Source organism: Ischnura elegans, chromosome 1 (genome assembly GCF_921293095.1).
Source record: "Ischnura elegans chromosome 1, ioIscEleg1.1, whole genome shotgun sequence".
In the NCBI taxonomy this organism is placed as follows: Eukaryota; Metazoa; Arthropoda; class Insecta; order Odonata; family Coenagrionidae; genus Ischnura; species Ischnura elegans.
In genome coordinates, this window is record NC_060246.1 from 44,388,135 (window position 1) to 44,409,704 (window position 21,570).

The following is a 21,570-nucleotide window of genomic DNA, read 5'->3' on the forward strand; positions in this document are numbered from 1 at the left end:
TGCTTACCCAAAATAGTATAATCCTCTTATTTACGTCAGGCTTTCGTTCGGTGTTCACTTTCTGTGCTCCCTTCAAATCACACCTCCCCTTGCGTCATCAGCTGTTCATTTCTCCCTCTAGTACTAAACCGACACCCCACCATCCTCCTCCATCCCCATTTTGGCCAAGTTATTGCCCGCAGCTTCCCATTAAATGCGCTATCCTCTGTGGGTTCCCTGGGCATGTGCTTTTTTCACACTGTCCGCTTAGCCGGAAGGAAGATCCGCGACGAGAAGCCTTGGGCCGCCTTTTAGTTGAGCAATCCCCCGGGCTCCCTCCCCATCTTCCTCGGCCTCGTTCTCAAGCGATGCGTGGTCAGACTTCGAGCCTCGTGGTTTTGGAAATTAAATAGTTGTCCTCCCCTCTCCCATTTTTCTACGCTTTCGCCTCTCTTCCGGTTATCCTTACGTATGGCACATTCTTACGGGAGGGTGGGGACCGAGGTTTTTCGAATTCGTAAGGGGTGCTCGAACTCGTTGTCTGGGGGGTTGTTTTTATTAACTTGGTTGAAAAATTCTGGCTTGATAGATAAGTTTTACTCACTAATTTGTGAATTATTTGAGGCTTTCCCAACCAGTGATACAGGTGAATTTGTGCTTAGTTTTGCGGCGAGTTCAGGCTTTCCTGGTGATCAATGTTTCCTCTAAAGACTTTCCCGACGTCCTGAGGCCTCTAGTATAGCCTAGTATTCTCACATAGAGTTGAAGTAAAAAAGGATGATGACCGCATAGGAATCGTGATAAAAATAAAATTTAGGCTCGTCACCGGACTAACTTATGAGCTATAAGGTTATGAATGCTGTAGCTGATGTCAAATCACATTAGTTGGGTGCCTGGAAATAGCACTGCTTTCGGCTCAAATAGCTGGAAAAATTGTTTACTTAAAAATTTACTGATTGGCAGATTATTCACAACCTTTGTTCCATTATTTTGGTTTTTAATCTCGATGGGTGTTGTCCATGTTGGAAAAACTTATTTTAGTGACGCCTGCAAAAGTATTTGTTTTGAATCGCGCTGTCTCAAACTTATTTTCCTTAAGGCAGAGAGAATTTTCCAGTCAAATAATTTTTATCGTGGCGAAATTAAATAAAAAATATGTATCATACTTTTATCTTATGCCAGGGCGCATTTGTAATATTTAACTAAAAGCTGATGGAAGCTCTTGTCGTCAGCTCATTTCGGGCTGAGCAGTGGGCACTCAATTCGTCATCTGGGAAGCGGTTGAAGGCAATTGCAGCGTGGTGACTACTGCCGCCATGATTGGGCCATTGGTAACCCATAGCTTCTGATCCAGGTTTCTTGAAGCCAGGAACCTCATTTCCGTAACATTTCCCTTCGCCATGATGGAAGGTTAGCCTGTGATCTCGTAAGGACACACCGCTCAACTCTTGACTTTGTATTATCAACCTGTAACTTCAGCGGGTTCTTTCCATTCATGCGACTCACGCGTGGACTAGTGTGGACTCACGGAAACTTTATAATTCTCCTGCGCGTAATCGTTTATTGACTTGTGTCACAAGCAGTCGGCGGCACACACATAATGGAACACGAAAACCACGACGCAAGTCGACTTGTGTCGATGAATGGAAAGCACTGTGGCCACGTGAGCAACTACGTTATCCATTTTGATGTGTATCAACCCTTACGCTGTGGGAAGGTCCTTTGACGAAAAAGCCAAAGAGAGGTGCTATAAACGTCGTTATATTTTTTTTAGTATTTTAGTGCAGTTTAACATCAGGTGTCCTATTACATCTATATGTACACATTACTCTGCAAGCCACCAACAGAGGTGTTTGGCAAGGAGTGAACCATTACCAATATGCACCTGAGGATTAAAATTTACTTCCACGTACATGCACTACGCAACATTACTGTACATATAATGTATATGGGAATAGTGCATATTCTACTAATGGAGGCAATCTGCCTGTGAAGCTAGAACATGCAGTTAGAAATACTGGAAGGGCTTTGGGCGGGTTGCATGGTAGTAGGAGGCAAAATTGGAGATCAACCTTCGAATGGTCTCATGACGAGGGCATCTTTGGCGTGTTATTTCATTAGGTTTAGCTCAGCAAACAGTATAGTCTCTACCATCCCCATGCACCCCAACCAGAGCAATCTCGAGTTTAAGTGGGACGGTAGGGGTCTGAATGAGTTAACTCTTTTTAGGACGCCAGGGATACAGGCTCCCCTTCCTCCCCCATTATATCAGCGGCTTGGCTTTATTTAAATGCCGGGGATAGGGGCGGTTGATTGGAGGGCGTTGTCGGCCGACGTGCCACGATCGTCCACGGATCCCGTCCATCGAGGCCCCGCTGGAATGACGGTCCTTCCCCGTGGTCTTCCTGCCCGCTGCCGCCGCGGTGGCGGCTCTCCCTCAGACGTCGATTGAATGAAAGAGTAGCGCCCTTCACTCCGCCCTCGCATCGATAGGCTGGAAGACAGTCATTAAATGGGTTTATTTACCTTCACCCCGCATCAGTCGGCCTCTCTCGAGTCCAAGGGATGACCGGCGGATGAGTCTGGTGGCGCGTGGCTATAACTCAGAGGTCATTAGCAGCTCAAGCCGCAATCACCTAACTCCGAAGAAGGATGTTAAATAATGAGGGGAGGCTGATACACCATCTGGATATATTTTTTTCCGGGCGGTTTGGTGCACATAGCTAGGCGGCTTTCGGCTCCTTTGCTCTACTTGGGTCTCGGGCGTGGCGTCGTCGCCGTTGTTTCGTTTTTCATTTGACTCTAGACGTTCTAGGGTGTTTATTGCCCTCCTAAGTTAAGAGAGCGCCGTAATAATGACTTTGGTCAAGTCACTGATATTATAAGGCATCGAATGTGTATGCCTGTATGACATAATGTGACGTAACCGCATTCTTCATCCTAAAGATATATTGGAGGAAATCAAATTCGGATTTCTACATGTTACCCTTTATTCATATTAGAGCAGAATAATGGTTGTGCTGGTATATTCCATACTCCCCTGCGACCAACTTTTGTGCATTTCACTCACATCACGTGGAAAGGCCGTTTTACACGGGGCACGTCATTGCGCAATCTGAAGCGTAGTTACGAAGGCGTAATCGAAATTTCGTGAATGAATGCTTGATTGCGAGTACCGTGTAAAGCGGTAACACATTCGTTTGCGCAATAATTATTGCACACAAGATTGAGAAATGAATGCAAAGCTAACCTGCGCAATGACGTGCCCCGTGTAAAACGGCCTTAAGATGTGACTTTAAGTGCTTACCCTGTGGCTTGTAGAGGTTTAAAATGGGGTAAAAATACTGCCAATGTTTCTAATCTACTGCCCAGGATAAATTCAAAAACGAAGGAATTCTATCCCAATCCACTCACTTTTTTATTTATGCCTATTTTCTGACGTGCGCATTTGCGTCGCGTTTCCTCTTTACATATTTCCTGTCATTTGGTAGGGGTTTGATTACGTACATTGGCGGTAGTGCTATTATATTGCAGCTTACGTTCCGCTGTATTAGTTTTAATCATATGAAAGGCGTACATAATTTTCTTTTCGCGTAGTTTATTTTAATATTCTATGTTTGATGAATAGAATTGGAATACCTTGTTCCTGTAAGTACACTAAACTACCTTAACTGCTAATTAGGCTGAACGTTAAAGAAGACATCTATTTCGAAAACTGTTTGAGGAATTTATTGTTAGTTATCGCCACCAAGGATTACTTACGTTTTTATTCATTTACTCTTAATTCTATTTTGCTATTTTGAAAAGAAATTGGGAGTTGAAAATCGCATAAACTTAAGCACTAATAATGCACTTGAATGTGCTATACTGTGTAATTTAAATTATCGACTGAAGGATGCGTATGCTTTGTCATGGTCACGGTGAAACTGAATTTTATGAATGGATAAGTACCATACTTGAGATTCGCGTGGTGGCTGTAAGGTGAAACATGGATCTCAGTTTTTATTCGCCGATTGTGGGTTCAACGCTTTCGCAACATGGCTTCGACACACCTCTCATCATATGCCACGGATCACGGAGCTATTATAACTACCTCTTGTTGCAGAGCTCCACCTTGAGATATAGCCTCATGAGAATCGACTTCCCTTCCGAAAAGACATCAGTTTGGTTACCGTTATTGATTAATTTGGAGTATCTTTCTCAGTTTTGAAATTGAACGTCTCTTTATTTTCCATTATTTATTAATATTCCCTTATGGCAGGCTTCCATAACATCAGTCCTCATATTAATTTTCATATTTTGTCTCAGTTCAAATTTGAAGTTATTCTTTCTCTGATTCGTTTTAACTCTGAAAGACAGTTACACTGTTTTCATTAAGCATTTTAGCAGAAATCCAGTTGCCATATTACAGTTTTATAACCTTCGTGGTTGAAGTGATCAAGGAGTACACAAACGAGAAGTTATCATTACAATTCTGATTGCTGCATAATGATAACTTTTTCTAAAAAAACACTTTTATCTATTTTTCATCCCATTTTTAATGTGTTATTTAAAGTTTAGTCCATCGTTTTGTCTCAGCTAGATATGTGATATGCTGAGATTTATTTTAGAATGCTGAGGATAATGAAGATTTTAACATCCAGGAAGCGTAGCTAGTGGATGAGTTTCACTTATTTTTATTAATTTATTTATTGGTCCATCTATTTTTATGTTTAACATAATCATAGGATTATGTCTTGTGTTTCATTTAAAAATGTGTTTATGATTTATGCTTCATTTAAATTTTGTACCCTTGGTTTATAAATTTTAAGTTACGTATATTAATATTATTTCTTATAAATGTTTTGGTTTCGTTTATTATTAGTTCGATTTTTTTATTTTAACTTTATTAGTACAAATTTATTTCAATTACTTAAGAAATTTGGATCTTTTTTTTTTTGCTCTTCGCCTCACCAGGAGAGGCCAGTATCCGAGGTGGACGGCGAGCAAAAGATAAGCGTTAAGGAGCGAATGCAGAAATTTAACAGGCTCGCGTCGGAAAGCGATCTTCTGCTGCTCCAGCCTCAAGCTGCCAAAAAGAAAGCTGCCGACAGGGTAAGTGTCCAATTTCGTCGAATTTGTGGTGGTTGTGGGTGGTGGCGAATGCTTCCGATTTCTTCGTCTGTTGCCGTGTGAAGTGAATCGACAGCTTGCTTTGTGCTTTATCTGTTGCGAGCTGACGCCATCGATTTACTTGTCATATCGTTCTCGCTACCGCTTCCGAAGCTAATTTAATGAGTGCATCAACACTCCTTACCCTCTGCGAATTTTGTGCCCGTTGGCAATTTTTCTGGTTTTTATTATAATGTTATTTTCGGAAATGTACTTTCGTCGCGTCGTAACTGTGAGACGGGAGGAAATTAATTTTTTGATGAGTGCTTACGGCATCTATAGAAATTCACCTTAAGCATTACCTAAAGCAATTTTCGCGGTCAGATCCTGATCGTGATTTAACTCTGGCTACCGGAAATATACTGATGAAATAACCTGTGACCATCTGGATAGGCTGCGTTGCATACTATCACCTCAGTTCTTGTCGGATTGAAATTTGTTGTTTTCGTGAGTTTAATGCTCCCATGGAAGAGCTCATCATTGCAATTTATTTCGTGCCTAATGTGACAGGCCAACCTCTGTGCTGTCATATATTTACCATTTTCTAGGTGCATTTGCTAAGCGTATGTAATCCTCACTGGCTTAATTGTATTTTTCGTTGGCGCAAAGGATAACTGAGAATCTCGGATTATCCGTGGCCTTTGTAAGTGTTGGTTCACTCTTCTTTGCTGTCTTTATGTCATCCTCGACTTCTCTTTCGTCATCTTAATCCATTGCATACCCCATTCGGAAGATTACTAATCAAACAGTGTTCTTTTCTTCGAATTGTCGTGTGAGTCATTCTGACACGCTGGGTGACGGTGCGATGTTCAAGTGTGACGTGACTTCTTTACAAAGGCTTGCCTTTGCATCCGTCGCATACGGTATTCCGTGCACCGCTCGTGGTTTTCAATGAACTACCTATTATGTCGAAGTGTTCGATGCAGCAGAAGTCGATAGAGCAGATTCCCTTAAATCTTTCAACATTGGTAAATTAGCCATTTGGAATAGAGGCAACGCCGTTATATTACCCGGGTAATTCCAGATAAAAAATGAAGTATTTAGAAAACCATTTATTTGAAAAAAAATAACTGTTATGATATTATTTCCTGAGTGTATCCATTTAAATACTCTAGTTGGCCAGTTTTGCTTATTTTCGAAAAAATAGAACATAGACATTTTTCACATTTTTAAAAAAATTGGCATCGTGTTAAATATTTCTGTGGTGGCATATTACCTCCTTGGAAATCATACTGCTTGAAAAGTAATGAATCGGCAATAGTTGCTCTTAATTTCTTTGAAAAAAACTAGGAAACAAAGCATTCGTGAATAGATACGTGTTGGAGAAATGGGGATAAAACAGTTTTATGTTAGTGACCTTAGTTGTCGATGCACCCGTAACCCCAAAATAGTTACATTTCTATTTTGCCACATTTTCACGCTAAAAAGAAAGATGCCTCATAAGGACTGCCCGAATTCCCCATTACTTAGAATGATCAGAAATTTGTTAGTGCACCACGGCCAAGGTTAAGTAATGAAATGAAAAATCGTTATGGTTTGCAGCAAAATTTTACGCCGCTATTGAGCAATCCCACGATATCTCATGGAAAACTAATTGCGGCTAATCATGCAAAAACTATTTGAGAATGTTTAACCGAAAAGTTTGAACATATTGGCTAAAGTCAACCGTTAAGTATGCTTATTTTTGTCAGCTTTTCTATATTTCAATCTATTGTGTGTCAGTACAGTGTTCCTCATCCTCATTGTTTCACTACCTTTCCCATTTCAATATCTTTACTTCCTTCTCGATCTTCGCTCATTATCTTTCTTAACTTGCCCATAGTTTTTATCCCGTGATTTTCCTATTTCACGAATATTCCTCTCATAAGTATCATTTCGAGATATATCTGTGTGAAATACGTCAAGGTTTTGTTGATTTTTATTGGAAAAGGTGATTATTCGGAATAGAATTTTTGTAGAACAATGGATTAAGAAAAATTCTATATGGAGTAGAATGTGTGTTGGAATTTGCAGCGCCGCTCTTTCAGCTCGGATTGATATCATGGTATCTCTTGCCCAGTTCTGTGTGGCAGTAGCATGTCTGTTTTATTTTCTCATTTGCATTTGTCTGTTGGTCCCTCGTGATCGTGAAAAAAGTGGCCTGGCCGATATTCGTTGCTGCATTTTTTTTTATATCCTGTTTTATTGAAACTGACCCTTGAGTTACTTAGAATTAAGGGACTGTCTCTAATGTTGTATTTGTGCTCCATAGTATCTGCAGCTATTTAAGGCACCACATCACTCCAGGTGATGTATTGCCTTAAAATTATTCACTTCAATCGGAAAATTGAATCCATTTGAGGTGTTGGCGGTGTCTTTGCTTTACTGTCACGACGTGTGGACACCTTGATAAATTGGAGAGCAAATTGATTTAGTGATGGCGTAGCTGTAATATATTTATGTTATCATTCATTCCGATATAAATGTTGGATGGTGAAATTCCCCCTTTTTGTGGTGAAATCCGTATCTATGTTTTCTGACCTGCATTCTCTTGTCATTGCCTCGGAAAAGCTTTTCATCATTTATATTGAAAGAAGAATGGGGCACTTTATCAGGTCAGAAGTAAAAAAGGTGTACATCGGAAACTCCTATCCCTATCTCGAAATCGTCATTTAATTCTCCGTGTGTCAGGTGAAATATTTTCCATTCAGAAGAATCCCGCTGCCTTTGTGACGCGAAAAGTTTTCTATCTTCATAAGGATGTCAGAATTGGAAATCATGCTGAAGTATAAAGTTTTATATCGTCACGTATAACCTTTCCTTCATGTTAAGGCGGAGAAAAGGCATGGAATAAATCTTTTAAGTATAGCTTCATTATTTTTGCACTATGCTTCAACTTTCTTAATCTGCTTAAACTTAAAAATCTATGCAGGAAGGATATTTCAAGCGTTGGAAATAGGAGACTGATGTGCGAGAAGTATTCAGTTCCTCGCTAAGCGAATGCTGAAGTAGAAAAGCAGAGCCAGTGGGATAATTTATTTATATGATCATATTGCGTAGTTTTCTCTTAAATACGCCAGTCCGATTATGCTATATTAAAATCAATAATTTGCTGTACATAAACTTTTGTAACATACATCTATATTCTCGCTGGGCTGTAGGTAACGGTAAATTGGTTAGGCATTTTTCGTGTGATACTTCCTTCTTAACGCTTGGTTTTATTTTTATATCTGAGCGAAATTTTTGCGAACGGCACACTGAAATGATCTTTATAGTGTTGTTTTCCTCCATTTTCTGTGTAAGTATCGACCTCAGCAGTCTCTTTTCACCGGTATCTTGTTTTCAACCATAAATACAGGTCTTTTGATCGGGTTATCCTGTGTAGCTCTTGTGCGTCACGAAGAGCAGAGATATCGTCCGGCCAAAGTAAAGGGGCCGTGGCCGTCTAAGTGGGATTTTTCTCAAGTCATCGAGGACCTCTCGAGGGAGTGGAACGCCCTCATCTTCCCTTTCAAGCTGTCCTCTTGTTTGATTTCTCCCGCTGGGACAAAAATTACTTTACAATCGACTCGATGCCCCTTCCATCGTACCTGTCATTCCATCATTGATTTTTCCGCTGTTGGTTGCCTTTGTTCGTGCTCGATAACCAACTAATTTGATCTGTCGAACGACTGTTATGAGGAGCTCAGTCATCGCTGGGGTTTAACTATTAATTTAGGAGTTTACGATTGGTTCGTTACTGTCTCATGCAGTCATCCTTGGCAATTCTTTTGAAGCTGGGTGTTGTTGATCGCTCGCCGCTGATGCTAATGGAAAGAACTTGTTGCGTGTTAGGTGATGATGCGATACTTCTGAAAAAGTTTAGATTAAATTTTCACTGTGTCTGAATTTTTTTCAACCTAAGGTTTATTTAAATGGCATTATTAGTCGAATACGTTCGCCAATGCATAGGGCTATGTGGGGTCTTTAGGTATGGTTTTTATGGTGCAATGGGATGGCGAAACTGGTTTATTATGCAAAACAATTGCTGTGATGGCTTCGGATGCGGAGAATTATAATATTTGATGAAAAACTGACGTACTCTGATATGTGATATGGTAGAATCGAAAATACCAATTACTAAGGAATACATTTGTTAGGTAATAATGTATTAAACTAAAGAATTAACAAATAAACAAGAAGGTGCTGTTCCGACTTCTACTGCTAGGACAGTAGGTACTGGTCTGGAATCATAATATTTTCTGGAAAATTCAAATGATTACTTTTCCAATTACTCTATAACGCATTGGTGTATCTTTCATTCTTGGTAATTCCAATCCACTTGTTATTTAGTCTGTACCCAATTAATTTTAGCTGTATATGATGTACTTAATTTCTTTTGAGGCTGATATTTTATTGCAATTGGTACAATTATGTCTCCTGTAAAGATTCAGTAAAATAAATATTATCAAACAGCATGGGAAGTTGCAAAGCTAGTATTGTACCCATTGAATTTCGGGGGTTTGATTTTTGTACAATAGAAGTTATCCTTACATACCTTCTCTGTAGTGTACGGAAGTGACATGTTCACAACAAAAACTCTAAATATGTGCGTGTAAACAGTTAAAGATGAAGCAGAAAGATCGGTACTTTTTTAAGCTCCTGAATATTAGTGGAAGGTCTGTATTGCATGACTAATTATAAGTCTCAAACAGCATTTACCTACTATTTTATTAGTTGATGCTGGAATGTGTGATCTTAAAATGATATCACGTGACGTTTTCATTTTTATTTTAGTTTAATATATAAAAGATTTTTACAATGTCTGCGTTTTGCGGATGGATAATTTTAAATGATTTACCATTTTGCTTTGAGTTCCTTTCTTTCTGATAGATAAGCGACCCCGTTAGAATTAATTATTTATTTCCCGTTTCGTGGTATATCTGAATTACTGCCCGTTCGGAAAACTAATTGCTCGCCTTTTTATTACCTTGTTTTTATCAACCAGCAGTTACTGATTCATTAATTAGTGATAAGATCCGTTCAAAGCTCTGTGTCTGCGTCAGTACTTCGTGAGTCAGTCTTCCGTGCGCGCTGACTGTTGCCGTCGAAGTGCCTTGCAATTCGAGCGCTTGAACCCTGACCTCCTGGATGGCTTGGTATCAACGATGATGACTCATTTTCCGTCTTTCAATCTTCTGCTTTTAACGTTTCTTTCCTGCCACATCCTCCAAAAACTACTGAGGGCCTCATCATTCATCTCTGTCCCCGATCCCTCTTGCCAGCCGACGCTGAGGCGTGCGAGAGGTGGTGTTTGTCAGGTGCCATGGAACACGAAAAGAAACATCTACGATGAACGGTCAAGAGTTGTGAATTACGCTAATTCTTATTCATTTCTGTCTGGAATACGAGTGGGAAGGTTGTACAAGTATATCAGTACTAGCTGTCCCGGCAAACATTGTTTTGCCGTAAATTATTTCTAGTAAATAATTTGGTGGTCAAATAAAAACTAAATAACTCATTGTAAGCGTGTAAGAGATGCGGTATATGACTGAAAGAGGAAAATGCTGTGACAGATTCTGATCTATAAAAAACAGTTAACATTAATTTTTTTCATTCATTGTACCTTTATTATCTTTTTATCTTTTATAAGTATAAAAGAGGATGCCTGTTTGTCAACCGAAGTTAGTTCGTAGGTGCATCTCATGCTCCCTAATCACGTAGTGCTACTATTGGTTTTGTCCGTCGCGTCCTTATTTCATTACCATTAGTTACGTCTCGCAACGTCTGTAGTTGCTAATCCTGATAGGTAGACAAAACCCTTGACACGGTCTGGTAAAACATAACTAATGGGATTCTACTCTTACCTATTCATAGTCTTGGTGTAGAACTTTTTTCTGGGGTATGCGTAAGTTCATCCCGTGCGCGATGTATAGAAATCATTGTTTCTATTGTTTTTAGTTATTTATGAATACCATCATCAGACCTGCTTTCTTCCTTTACCTAAAAATCCTGCCGTGTTACCATGAATACCCTGTTCCAAGTTTCCCTTTTCTCTGGGTACTATACTTCCCGAGCAACACCGGATGGCCATCTAGAAATCAACAAATTTCAAATGACATCTGTATTACAAATTATGACTACTAAAAAAACATAATCAGACTCTTAGTTCAATGGAGTGTACGATATTTTTTAGATATATTTAGCCAAAAACAAACAAACTGGATTATTTACCCACGCGCGAACATGCTACTAATAATTGTTTGTATGAAGTACACGGGGTTCCTCAAAGCCACAAAAAGACATCGTTTGGCCTTGAGACTTGCCATTGCGAATGCCAATCTAATCGGAAATTTAACGCGTTTGTACTCAATGGGCACATTTGTCGGAATAGTAGGGATTCGTAGTAGTAATACATCTCCTTGGAACATGCCATTTATAATTTATGATGATAGAAAGAGATTTAAAACGACATTTTTATTTATAAACAATACTGTTGTCAAGGGAACAGCCAAAAACGCTAAAATTTCAGCATTTCTATGTACTGTTTTTAAAATTTCACCGAAAATTACGTGGGAAACGAAATTAGATTGCAAGAATAAGAATGTGCATTTGTTTTTCTTTCCAATGGTATCTATATGTCTCAACTTAATGTGACCATTATCACTAATTTAAAAATGCAAAAGAAAAAAAGGTCTGCAGTCATTAAAAACGAACTTTACATGTATTTCTTATGGAAATGACTCAGGGCCCACCCCAGAGCCTCATGGGCCTCAGAGCCTGGAGAAGAATGGAAAATAGTTTACAACATATTCTCAGTCCTACTAAACATATACACCAAATTTCATAGGAATCGGTCCCGCCATTTCGGAGGAGTTAGGAAACAAAAACCTGTGACACGAGAATTTTATATATTAGAGATATATTGGAGGGAAATAATGCAGCCATAGTTTGATGTTGTTATGAGAACTCAGGTTAAAATGATGAGCTCCAGAAGTGGAAAGGAAAGGCAGTCAGCTGTACTACTAAGATTGAAGTCGAGATTCGGTGGATATCAGGGGTGGGTAAAATAGTGAATGGCAGATGCTGCAGGAGAAGTAAAGTGATGGAATTTGACAGAGATCGAAGAAGAGAAGGCTCATGAGGTGTACCGGTCGCCCATTCCGCCCTCCAAAATGCTTGTAGAATACATTTTGTGCAGGTACATGAAATATCTATGTTATTTCAGTCAACTTCCAATTTCCGATACATGCAATGGCAATTCTAGGCGACCGGTATTAGATGACGGAAACCAATTCTCCTTCAATTCATATCACTCATTCCCTAAAAAAATAAGCAATCTGTTCTGACGTTGGAAAAAGATCAAGTATATCGAACCCGAAAAAATGCAAAAAGTAATTGGGAGCATTTATAACCCATTTCAGTTTTGTGCGAAGGGCTTTGATTGCATCATGCAATACTGTTGAATAACGGAGCTTAGGTACCGTAGTGGGCGATTCTTGAAAGAAAGAAAGATTAGTAATTCATTATTCTTGAACTTGCAGCGTCTGCTAAGAATACAATAATAATTAATATATCAGAACTAGAGCTTAAAAAGTTACATACTATAAAAATATATAAGAGGCGGAAACATAAATTTTATAAAAGAAAATAATTATGCACTCCTTGTGATATAGAACGTTATTATTTACCTTATGGTAAAATGTTTTTGTGAATTTGAAGCTGATACAGAATCATAATAACCCTACTGCACCCTGGAAGTAAATGGTCTTTTTGAGATAAGTGACACATCTTGGTAATGCAGTTTAGTACAAAATTGGTATTAATGGCCCATGAATTTGAAGCGTTGACATCTTGGTTTAATTTCTCGATAACGTCGACAACTATTTGGTCTGACAGTGACTCTGTATCCAGAGATCGTCAGCGTAAAGCATGTTCTTACAATTATTGATGCCTTTAGAAAGACTTACGACGTACATAGAAAATAACAATGGGCCTAGCTTTGAGCCCTGGGGAACTCCGCAGTGAACATAGTCTAGTTCGATGTATTGCCGTTCGAACTTTTGAATAGCTTTTTTTGGTTATTTAAGTATGAATTGAACCAGTATAGGAATGACCATGAAAAAGTGAGACATTTTTATTTTGGAGATTTATTGGTTGAAATCCTTCATCATTTAAAAAAGACTGTTGTGTGCAGTGATAGAGTCAAGCGTGGCGTGAGTGGACTTGCATGTGAAAATATCCAAGTAAAAGTATTTTTCAAACGCTCCTGAATGTTGTTTTAATTGGGAAGTTGTTGAGGAATATAGATGACGAGACTGGGCGGCAGTCCTCCAATACCAAACGCCCTGATCCACGCCTGCTTGTATCCAGGGTACCCATTGTACTGTGAATCACCTTTTGTGTCAGTCCTGCAAGAATGCTAGGCCAGCGGCGAATTGTTCTTAGTATCTCAACATGCTCATTTCGCGCCGTTGTATAGCTGTAGATTATGGAACTCTAAACATACAAATATATCTTGCTGAGGTCGGTCTTGCCAAATATGCAGTATTCCTTTGCAACAAAAGTGAAAACTTTGAAGCTATTACATTTAACATTTCTCAGCATTAGAATCGTTGCAGTTTAGTGCGTAATTTTCCTGCCAGCCCTTCTGCTCCTGTAGATGGGCCTAATAGATAACGGAAGGGGAAGTGAGTGGTACTTTTGATCTAAATGTTAAGTATTTATTAGTACTTCCTCTCCGCTCGATAAGGTCGGAGCTAAAACTGGAAAATGTGTAAAGTGGGAGAATTTAACTGGTTAAAAAATATATTTGCTGTAGCATTCCATATCCTTCAAGATAACGCCTATAGTTACAAAAGTGCGCATAACGCATACGTCTGGATAGGCGAAAGGTTATTCGATCCCTAATCTACATTTATATATACTTACGATTGTTATATTTTGTAATTTATATTGTCTTCATAAAGAAGTAGCTCCTGAAAGGAACACTTATTTTGCTCTGAAAATTTATTTGCTGTATTTATTTTTTAATCAAGTTATCTAAGCACCGTTAAAATATTGAGACTTCAATCAGCAGCTGATTATGTGCCTTTACCTAGATATTTTGTTGGGTCATAATGATAGAGACACGCAGCATTGATTGGGCATAATAGTGCTCAGAATTTATGTGACTATAATCCGGAATACCCATTAGGTTCGTTTATTTTAATAAATACTCCTCCTAGTTTTAATTTTAGAATGTGAATGGTAGCCACTCGCGTATCGCTCACAAACTTCCACGGTACATTTCAGAAACAAAGGAAAAGAAACTTTCAGTCACTTGTTTCATGACTATTAATCTGCTTGCGAGGCTTATTCTTCGTCTCCATCCGGTCTCACACGATATTCGTGTAACCGCTCACTTTCCCCGACTTAATATCTCGCAATCCTACGGCGCCACCGCCCCATCATCTCGGACCTCCCGCGGATCACAACCCCATTTGACCCATTCCAACCCTCTCCTTCCACCTCTTCACTGCAGATTATAAAAAAGGGGTCTTCCCTCGGCCGTCTCCCTTGGGAGATAAGCGTCCTTGTTTGTACTCTTCGCTGCCTTATCGCGATACCTCACTGTGGCGTGGTGCGGAATGAGCGGTGGCCGTGCGAACGGTTTGCTGTGTCACGGCGACCCCCGTTAATGTATAGTTTTCTCCTCCCTTCCTTTGCCTCGCGTTTTCGGCGACTCATTCACATTGCAAGAGGGCCCTGCCATCGGGGCCGTCAATCAAGTGGGGCCACTCCGCGGGGATCGGATGGCCTCCTCGCCGCCGGTGGAACCGCGCCCTGCCGCGTGCGCCTCCCAGGCCGGCGGGGGCGCGGCGCCATCGCAGGTGACGGGCGGCGGAAGTCCCTTCGGCTCAGACGTCGCGGCGTGGCGTGAGGCCGCTTTTTCCAGCTCGCGAAACGGCCCAGGGGGTGCCGCCCTCCATCGCTCGCTCGCTCGCTTGCAAGCGTAGTTGAGCAGCCGTCAAGCGGTTATTCATCACTCCGAACCTTGGGTCGTTTTCCTTCTCTTATTCCTCTCTGTTTATTGTCGATTTGTAATTTTCATCCGCTTTAGTTTAGTCCTGTTGTAATTTTTAAATATATATAAGAAGGAAAGATTTTCTTCTTATGCGTTTAGGACCTAGATTGAAGTGGCAATATCCGAGATAACGTCATGGGTGTGATTGTCTGGCTGCCTCAATAACCTTTGTTTTCATTTTGTTTATTTCGAATGCAAAATTTTTACTCCCATTAAAGTTTATGCATATAAAGGAGAAAAAGTATCATCATGGCAATGCTTTCTATTAATAAGTATTTTATATGCCGAAATTCTCCATCCTAATACAGAATTGGGGTTTCATTGTTCGCCTCAGCTCTCTGTCACTGCGCAGTCTTCGCTCTTGTAAATGTTTTATAAACTTGTAAATAACTGAGCATCTTGTAACAGGAGTCGTATATGTACCAGTTCTATATATTCTAACATATTTTGTAATATTTCTTAAAAAGGTATTACAATCTTTTTGTCTTATCGAATGTCTATGTTTTCCTATGCTGTTATTTCAATAAATAATTAGAAAAATATTACTTTTTCCATCCATTATTGAATTTAATCGAGTTTTTTGGAAGATGTGTTATTCGAGTCTTTGAATGAATGCATCTCTTCAATATTGAACAAAATTCGATGCATGTTTTTTTGGATGTTTGTGCTATTTTCATAAATTGCATCTTCGAATCAAAGAATTAATACCCTCCGGAAGCTTGTAGTCATAATTAAAGAAAGATAAGTTTCAGCAAATGAAAGCATTCATTGATAATATTCGAAAATATATCAGGTTGACAGATAGAATGGTAGGAATTAGAGTGTAGGTATCTAAAAGTATTCTGCAAACAGAGCGTTGCTGGAGCGCATTATGGGATGGATGAAATAAGCACGCAAATAATATAAAATAGTAAGTATTCTCTTTTCTAGTATTATAATTATTAATATGCAGTATTATAAAACCTCTGATGCAATCTTGTTTTTCTCTGATTTAGTATTTTATAACTGCAAGCGTGTGAATGGTAGCTTTATCAGTACTGCAGTGAACTCAATGCGCTTGCAATTCTGTCACTTTATCGGGAAACCCGTTAGTCTTTCATCGATAAAGTCTTTTGATATCAGATTGGCCGTGAAATGCATCCTAAATTTTCTTCACGCGCTGCTGTTCATATACTTGATTCCTCTTCGAGCGTTCATTCACCAACCAACCTTGAATGTCTTCCCTTACATTTTTCCTTATAATTTCAATTTGTTTATTTTCTTGGTCCCCTTGAAAGAAGTTGCTCGTGTACTTACGGGAGTCGATTATGCACTTAATCGGCTTGAGCTCTCTTTTATTTTCTTGTTACTCTCTTATATTGAGTTTATAATCTCTTTCAGTGATGTATATACACGTCATCAGGGAAAGAAGTTTTTTTTGTAGCCATCGACATTCTTATCTGATATTTTAGGTACCCCGCTAGTGGCTCTTATTTATTTTACCTATGGCACAATTTATGCAATGCTATATGCATGGGCATGTTTGTTAAGCGTTCGACTTTTCTTACTATAACCCCTAACTGACCTTCGGGTTGAATCAATGAGGGATTCAACTCCCATGTTTTCTACGAAATGGAAACCATTATGCCGTTTTCAGCGGTATCTTAAAGAGGTTCTGATTCAGCATCAGCCGTGTGTACCTATTTACGTTCAAAAGAAATGATCAAATTCAGTATTATCAAAGATCTCACGAATCATATCTCTTCCTCCTGTAAAAATACTTTTAAGCTTAATATCTCAGAAACTTTTCCCCTCATAGGTGGCCAATTTCCGTGAAAATGATCTCTTTTACCCTTATGTTTTCTTTTGAAATAAGTCAAAATCAAAACCTCAAGAATTTCAGAAACAAACCGCGTTGTTCAGTTTGGCTTGTTCGGGGCCTCGTGAAAGGGTAAATGTGTTTTTCTGCTGAATAGCTCCGTCGTTCAGGGTAAAATTGTTTCCGCTTACCTAAGGAAGGGTATCGTTAAAGCCATTTGAAAGAAAATTAGTTTTGGCATTTCATCGATACATGGCAGTCAGTTTGTTCAACTGCTCCATTAATGCTATTTAGAGGCCATAAGTGGCGGAGATAAAGCTCTGGAGAAAGGATAGCGCCCTATTTTAGATAACCCTTTTCAAAGTATATCTTCCCTTCTAATATTCGGTGAAATTGAATATAAATTGGTCTAATATTGAAAAACGTTCAAATTATCATTTTCTCTCAGTGCCATTACGATCAGATTACGTAATTGACATGCGATGGATTTTTAAGAAATCGTCTACGCATAATTCTGCCACACGAAATCTTTTTAGTTCACAAATTTTTGTTACTTTGTTGGCTCTCTTTAGGATTAATGTGTACTCTTCAAATCTCCTATTTGTTTTATTTTCTAATTCGCTCAGTCCTATTTATTTCCTGTTACTTTCCGTTTATTTGTATATTTAAAGTTTTAAATTGCTTCATGCGCTCAACAGTCTCCTTTCGAAAAGCGATCTCAGAGTAGGAGTGGTAGGAGGTGGATGTAAACGTATAATGAAATATTATTAGAAATCTGCGACCCTTCAGGACAAAAGTTTGTTGCATTGAGGTGAAATTGTAGATGTATATTGGTGCACGTAAATGATTGACTCGATTTTTTTTCGGCATACTGAACTTATGAGGATAAATTTGAATGAAACTTGAATAATATTACATGTCTTGGGAAAAGAATTTGCCTGAAATGAATAGACGTGAAATTTGCCGACTCCTCGGTACTATTGAAGGAAGAATTGATGGACCATGTCTGAATAATGGAACAGTTAACCTTCTTTGAATTCATACCTAAGATATCTTTGCAATTCATCAGTCCGATCGTTGAAACTTGGCCTTATTCACTTTTGAGCGTATGTCCATTCGTTAATTTAGGTGTAGGTGTGTCATAATGTCTGTGTTTGGTCAATAATAAATCTGTCTCGGAGCTCTGTGTAGTACTAACAATAAGATTTTATTCACAGGTTATAACAAAATGTGTCAAAATCGTCAGCAGCAAGCCATTAAGTTAAATCTATGTTTCATTTTCTCGGTATTCCCAAACAGGTAATTTCTGTTAGATTTCATTTTTCTCGTTGAAAAATAATAACTTTTTCTCTAAGAAAATAACTTGATATGAAGTAATAGATGATTTATGGATTTTATTTGTTTAAGGGCTTGGTAATTCCTATAGCCTTTACCTATAGTATAGTAATCGCTGCTGACGATCTCATGTTTTTTCAACGATTTTTATTCGCAACCTACGGACTACTTCGCCATAAAGTTCAGAGTTTATAGAATATTATGGGGACATTTTTCCAAGAAAAATTGTAGTAATTATTATTCCACTGCAATATTCATCCTATGTACAACTGTTTTTTAAAATGCCGACTTGGAAGACGGGGATATCACGGAACTTAGACAAATGAATCCCTATTCTGTTCATTGTACGTTTTCTAAGTATTTCACTTTTGCCATCGCCTTAAAAGCTAGTCACTTCATAGCTCTATTTTTTTCAGAAAATTAAAGTACAAATTTTAATCTGCCAGCATTCTCCTTGCACATTTTTCAAACGCTTGCACCAATGTCTCGGGAAGTGGTAGGCCGTCTTCGTCGGCAAATCGAGGAAATTTGCGTCGAAGGCTGCACGATGCCGTCCGCTGCTGCATTGAGGTGCAGTCATGGGGGAGAAGAGGAGCACGCGAAACCCCTCGCATTGCTTCCTTTGCGGTTTATTCAGTTTTCCGCTGGAATTTTCGCAACTGCTGATACACCTTCCATCGGAGGGGCGCGCCGTCACATACATTCTCCTTCTATCCCTCTATGAATTTATGACCCGTTTCCCGGAAATGTGTCCGCTTTTTTTGTTTCCTTTTTTTTAACTTCACTCGCGCCCTTTTCGCATTCTGATACACATAGCTCCACCCAACCACTCGCACCGCCCCGGAATACAAAACAAAACATCTCTCCCAATCCCCTTATTTCTTATTTTTTTCCTCATATTATTCCCGCCGCTTGTCAGCGGAATATTCGCCCTTGGCATTTCTACCTTTCTCTTCCGACCCTCCCCCTCGCGCTTACCTCTCTCCTACCTATCCCATTCGTCCTGGACCCTCATAGTCGGGGAAAAAAACAAAAATACGAGCGAAGTCGCGAGAGGATGAAGAGGTCCGCAGCGCGACTCGTTTCTGTCATCGCGATGGGTTAGGGGATGTCTCTCGGAAATACTTTTAATGATGAATAAACGTGTTGGCCGAATATATATACATTTTTTTGTTCATCATCCCTCCCTCCACGAAATAAATAAAAACCCCTGCGTTTTATGGAAGCCAACCCCCCAAACGTCTCCCATACGATGTGTCCTATGGAAACAGGGGCACGTGGCGGAGCATGGTGACGGCGCAGTGTGTTGGTTCGGGTGGGTTTAGCGGGGGTTACGGAATGAATGGAATAGTTTTGGGGGTGGGGCGGAGTGGTTTAGTGTTTAGCGTCAGGGGTTCGAGTGCGCCTGAGGGGAGGATTGGGAAAGGGGTCCACGGAGAGATGGGAGGGAGGTTGGCTTGAATGGGAGAGGGTTTCAAGGGCTATTCCCTCGGGCAGATCTGCAGATAAATGTGCGAGGCGTTAATTATAGGAGTGCGGGGAGGGGTTGGATGAGGTGAGAATGGGCAAATGGACTGAGTAGAGTAGGAAGAGAGAGAGTACATTTTTTTATTCTCGTGATATGGGTGCGGCGAGTATGGTGATGGTGGTGGAAAGGGTTAGTATTTTTTTTGTTTTCCAGGGTAGTGGGAGAGAGAGAGAGTGGGGTGGAATGTGACGTCCCCGTTGATTGGTGGCTGCCCTTATTGAAGACAGAGAGGGCTGGTGGGACGTGAGTGTTCGGGAGGAATAGGTTTTTCGGGAGGGCAGAGTTTAAACGGGGTACCGTAGCTGTAGCGGCGGGGACGGGGTTCAAACGGAGGTGTTCCAGGAGAGGAGGGAGTGGTCAAGGGTGGTGATCCTCCTTTTTTTCCCCTCTCTCTTTTTCCCCTTTTTTTAATTCCCATCCCTTTTTTTCTGGAAAAAGGGGGTTTCGCTGGGCGCGGCGAGTGTGTGTATTGGGTGGGCGGGAGGTGGAGTCGGGGTGTGCGTAGTTAATTAATCGCGTCCGGTGAGGCCCTCTTGCCGGCACTGCCGCTGCTGCTCCAGAGGTCGCGGGTAGTTATTGCCCATCCCCCCCGCACGTCCTCAGCCTCCCTGGGCGCCATCCCTCTTCCCTTCCTCCCGCAGCACCGCCTCCCCGCGGCCCATGTTCGCTCCGTCCTTGTACACGTGGGCGTTTTGGGATGGACGCACCCCCATGTCGTATTTTCCGGCCTATTTTTTTATTCTCTCTCTCTCCCACAGTTCCTCTCTCTACCTTCCACCCACCCACGTGGTTTTTTTTTATTTCTCCCTGTCTTGTCTCCCATCTCTCTTTCTTCCACTCAACCTTCCGCACATACCTCTTCTCCAACCCGCCGAGGGATATTTCGTATAAAATAATCATATTAGCAATTCCCCCAGTTTTGTTTCTCCTTTCCTTGACCCTCCCCCCGCCCGTACATATATAAACGTATTTCCTTCGGACAAGGGTGAGCTTTCTTTATGTTATTTTTTTTAATCGGGAGTGAGGGAGTTAGGATCCGCGAGCACGTGGACTTTTTTTTACGCTTGTGTATGTTCGCTGTCCACTCTGGCCAGGTTAAGAGAGAAGAGAGGGGGAAAAAATATAATAATGTGGTAATGTGTCGGTCGTTTATATTTTTTCGTGGAGAGCCGGGAAGGGTCTGCGGTATCGTCGTTTTAACGTCGCCTGCTTTGGACTTATGGCTCCCTGGAGTCCCTTTTTGGAGGGCTGCCTCCGCCTCTCTTTGCCGTATGCGTCGTCATAAGGTGTCGCCGGCACATCCATCATTCGTCACGCAGCATTTGAGGAGTCGTTGAAGTGGTGGTGTTGGGCCTTGATTTCTGTGAACGGCCTGGCCCTTGTGCTTGGAAAAGTAATACCGCCAGTGATTATTTTATCCTCTCTTATCGGGACGCGGGCGTGCGCTAGATTGTCTCTCCATTGCGTGAAAATGAATATCGTGTTCGATCTTACGTGCTGAGAAATTCTCGTGAAAAAAGTCTTTCTCTACGGATCGCGTTATAGTAAACGACTACAAAAAATCTTTCAGTAAAATTCAATTATTTAAAAAGAGTTAACAAATTTCACACTTCATTATTGACCGCCACATGGCGGTTTTTCTTATCTTCTATTTTCCTATTGACGCCAGTCTTTAATGGAATTCCTTGTTTGACTCATACATGAAGCAGTATGTGTAGTTTTTAACTTATGTTGTTTTCTGCGTTACCTTTTCAA

General features: G+C 40.3%; 1 protein-coding gene across 1 annotated transcript in view; it reads left to right on the forward strand.

The window, feature by feature from the left end:
- Positions 1-21,570, forward strand: part of LOC124165938 (ankyrin repeat domain-containing protein SOWAHA-like) — a 64,482-nt gene that overhangs the window by 6,961 nt on the left and 35,951 nt on the right. The window contains exon 4 of the mRNA XM_046543800.1: positions 4,936-5,073. Coding sequence (XP_046399756.1) covers positions 4,936-5,073 — 138 coding nt within the window. The remainder of the gene's footprint in view (positions 1-4,935; positions 5,074-21,570) is intronic.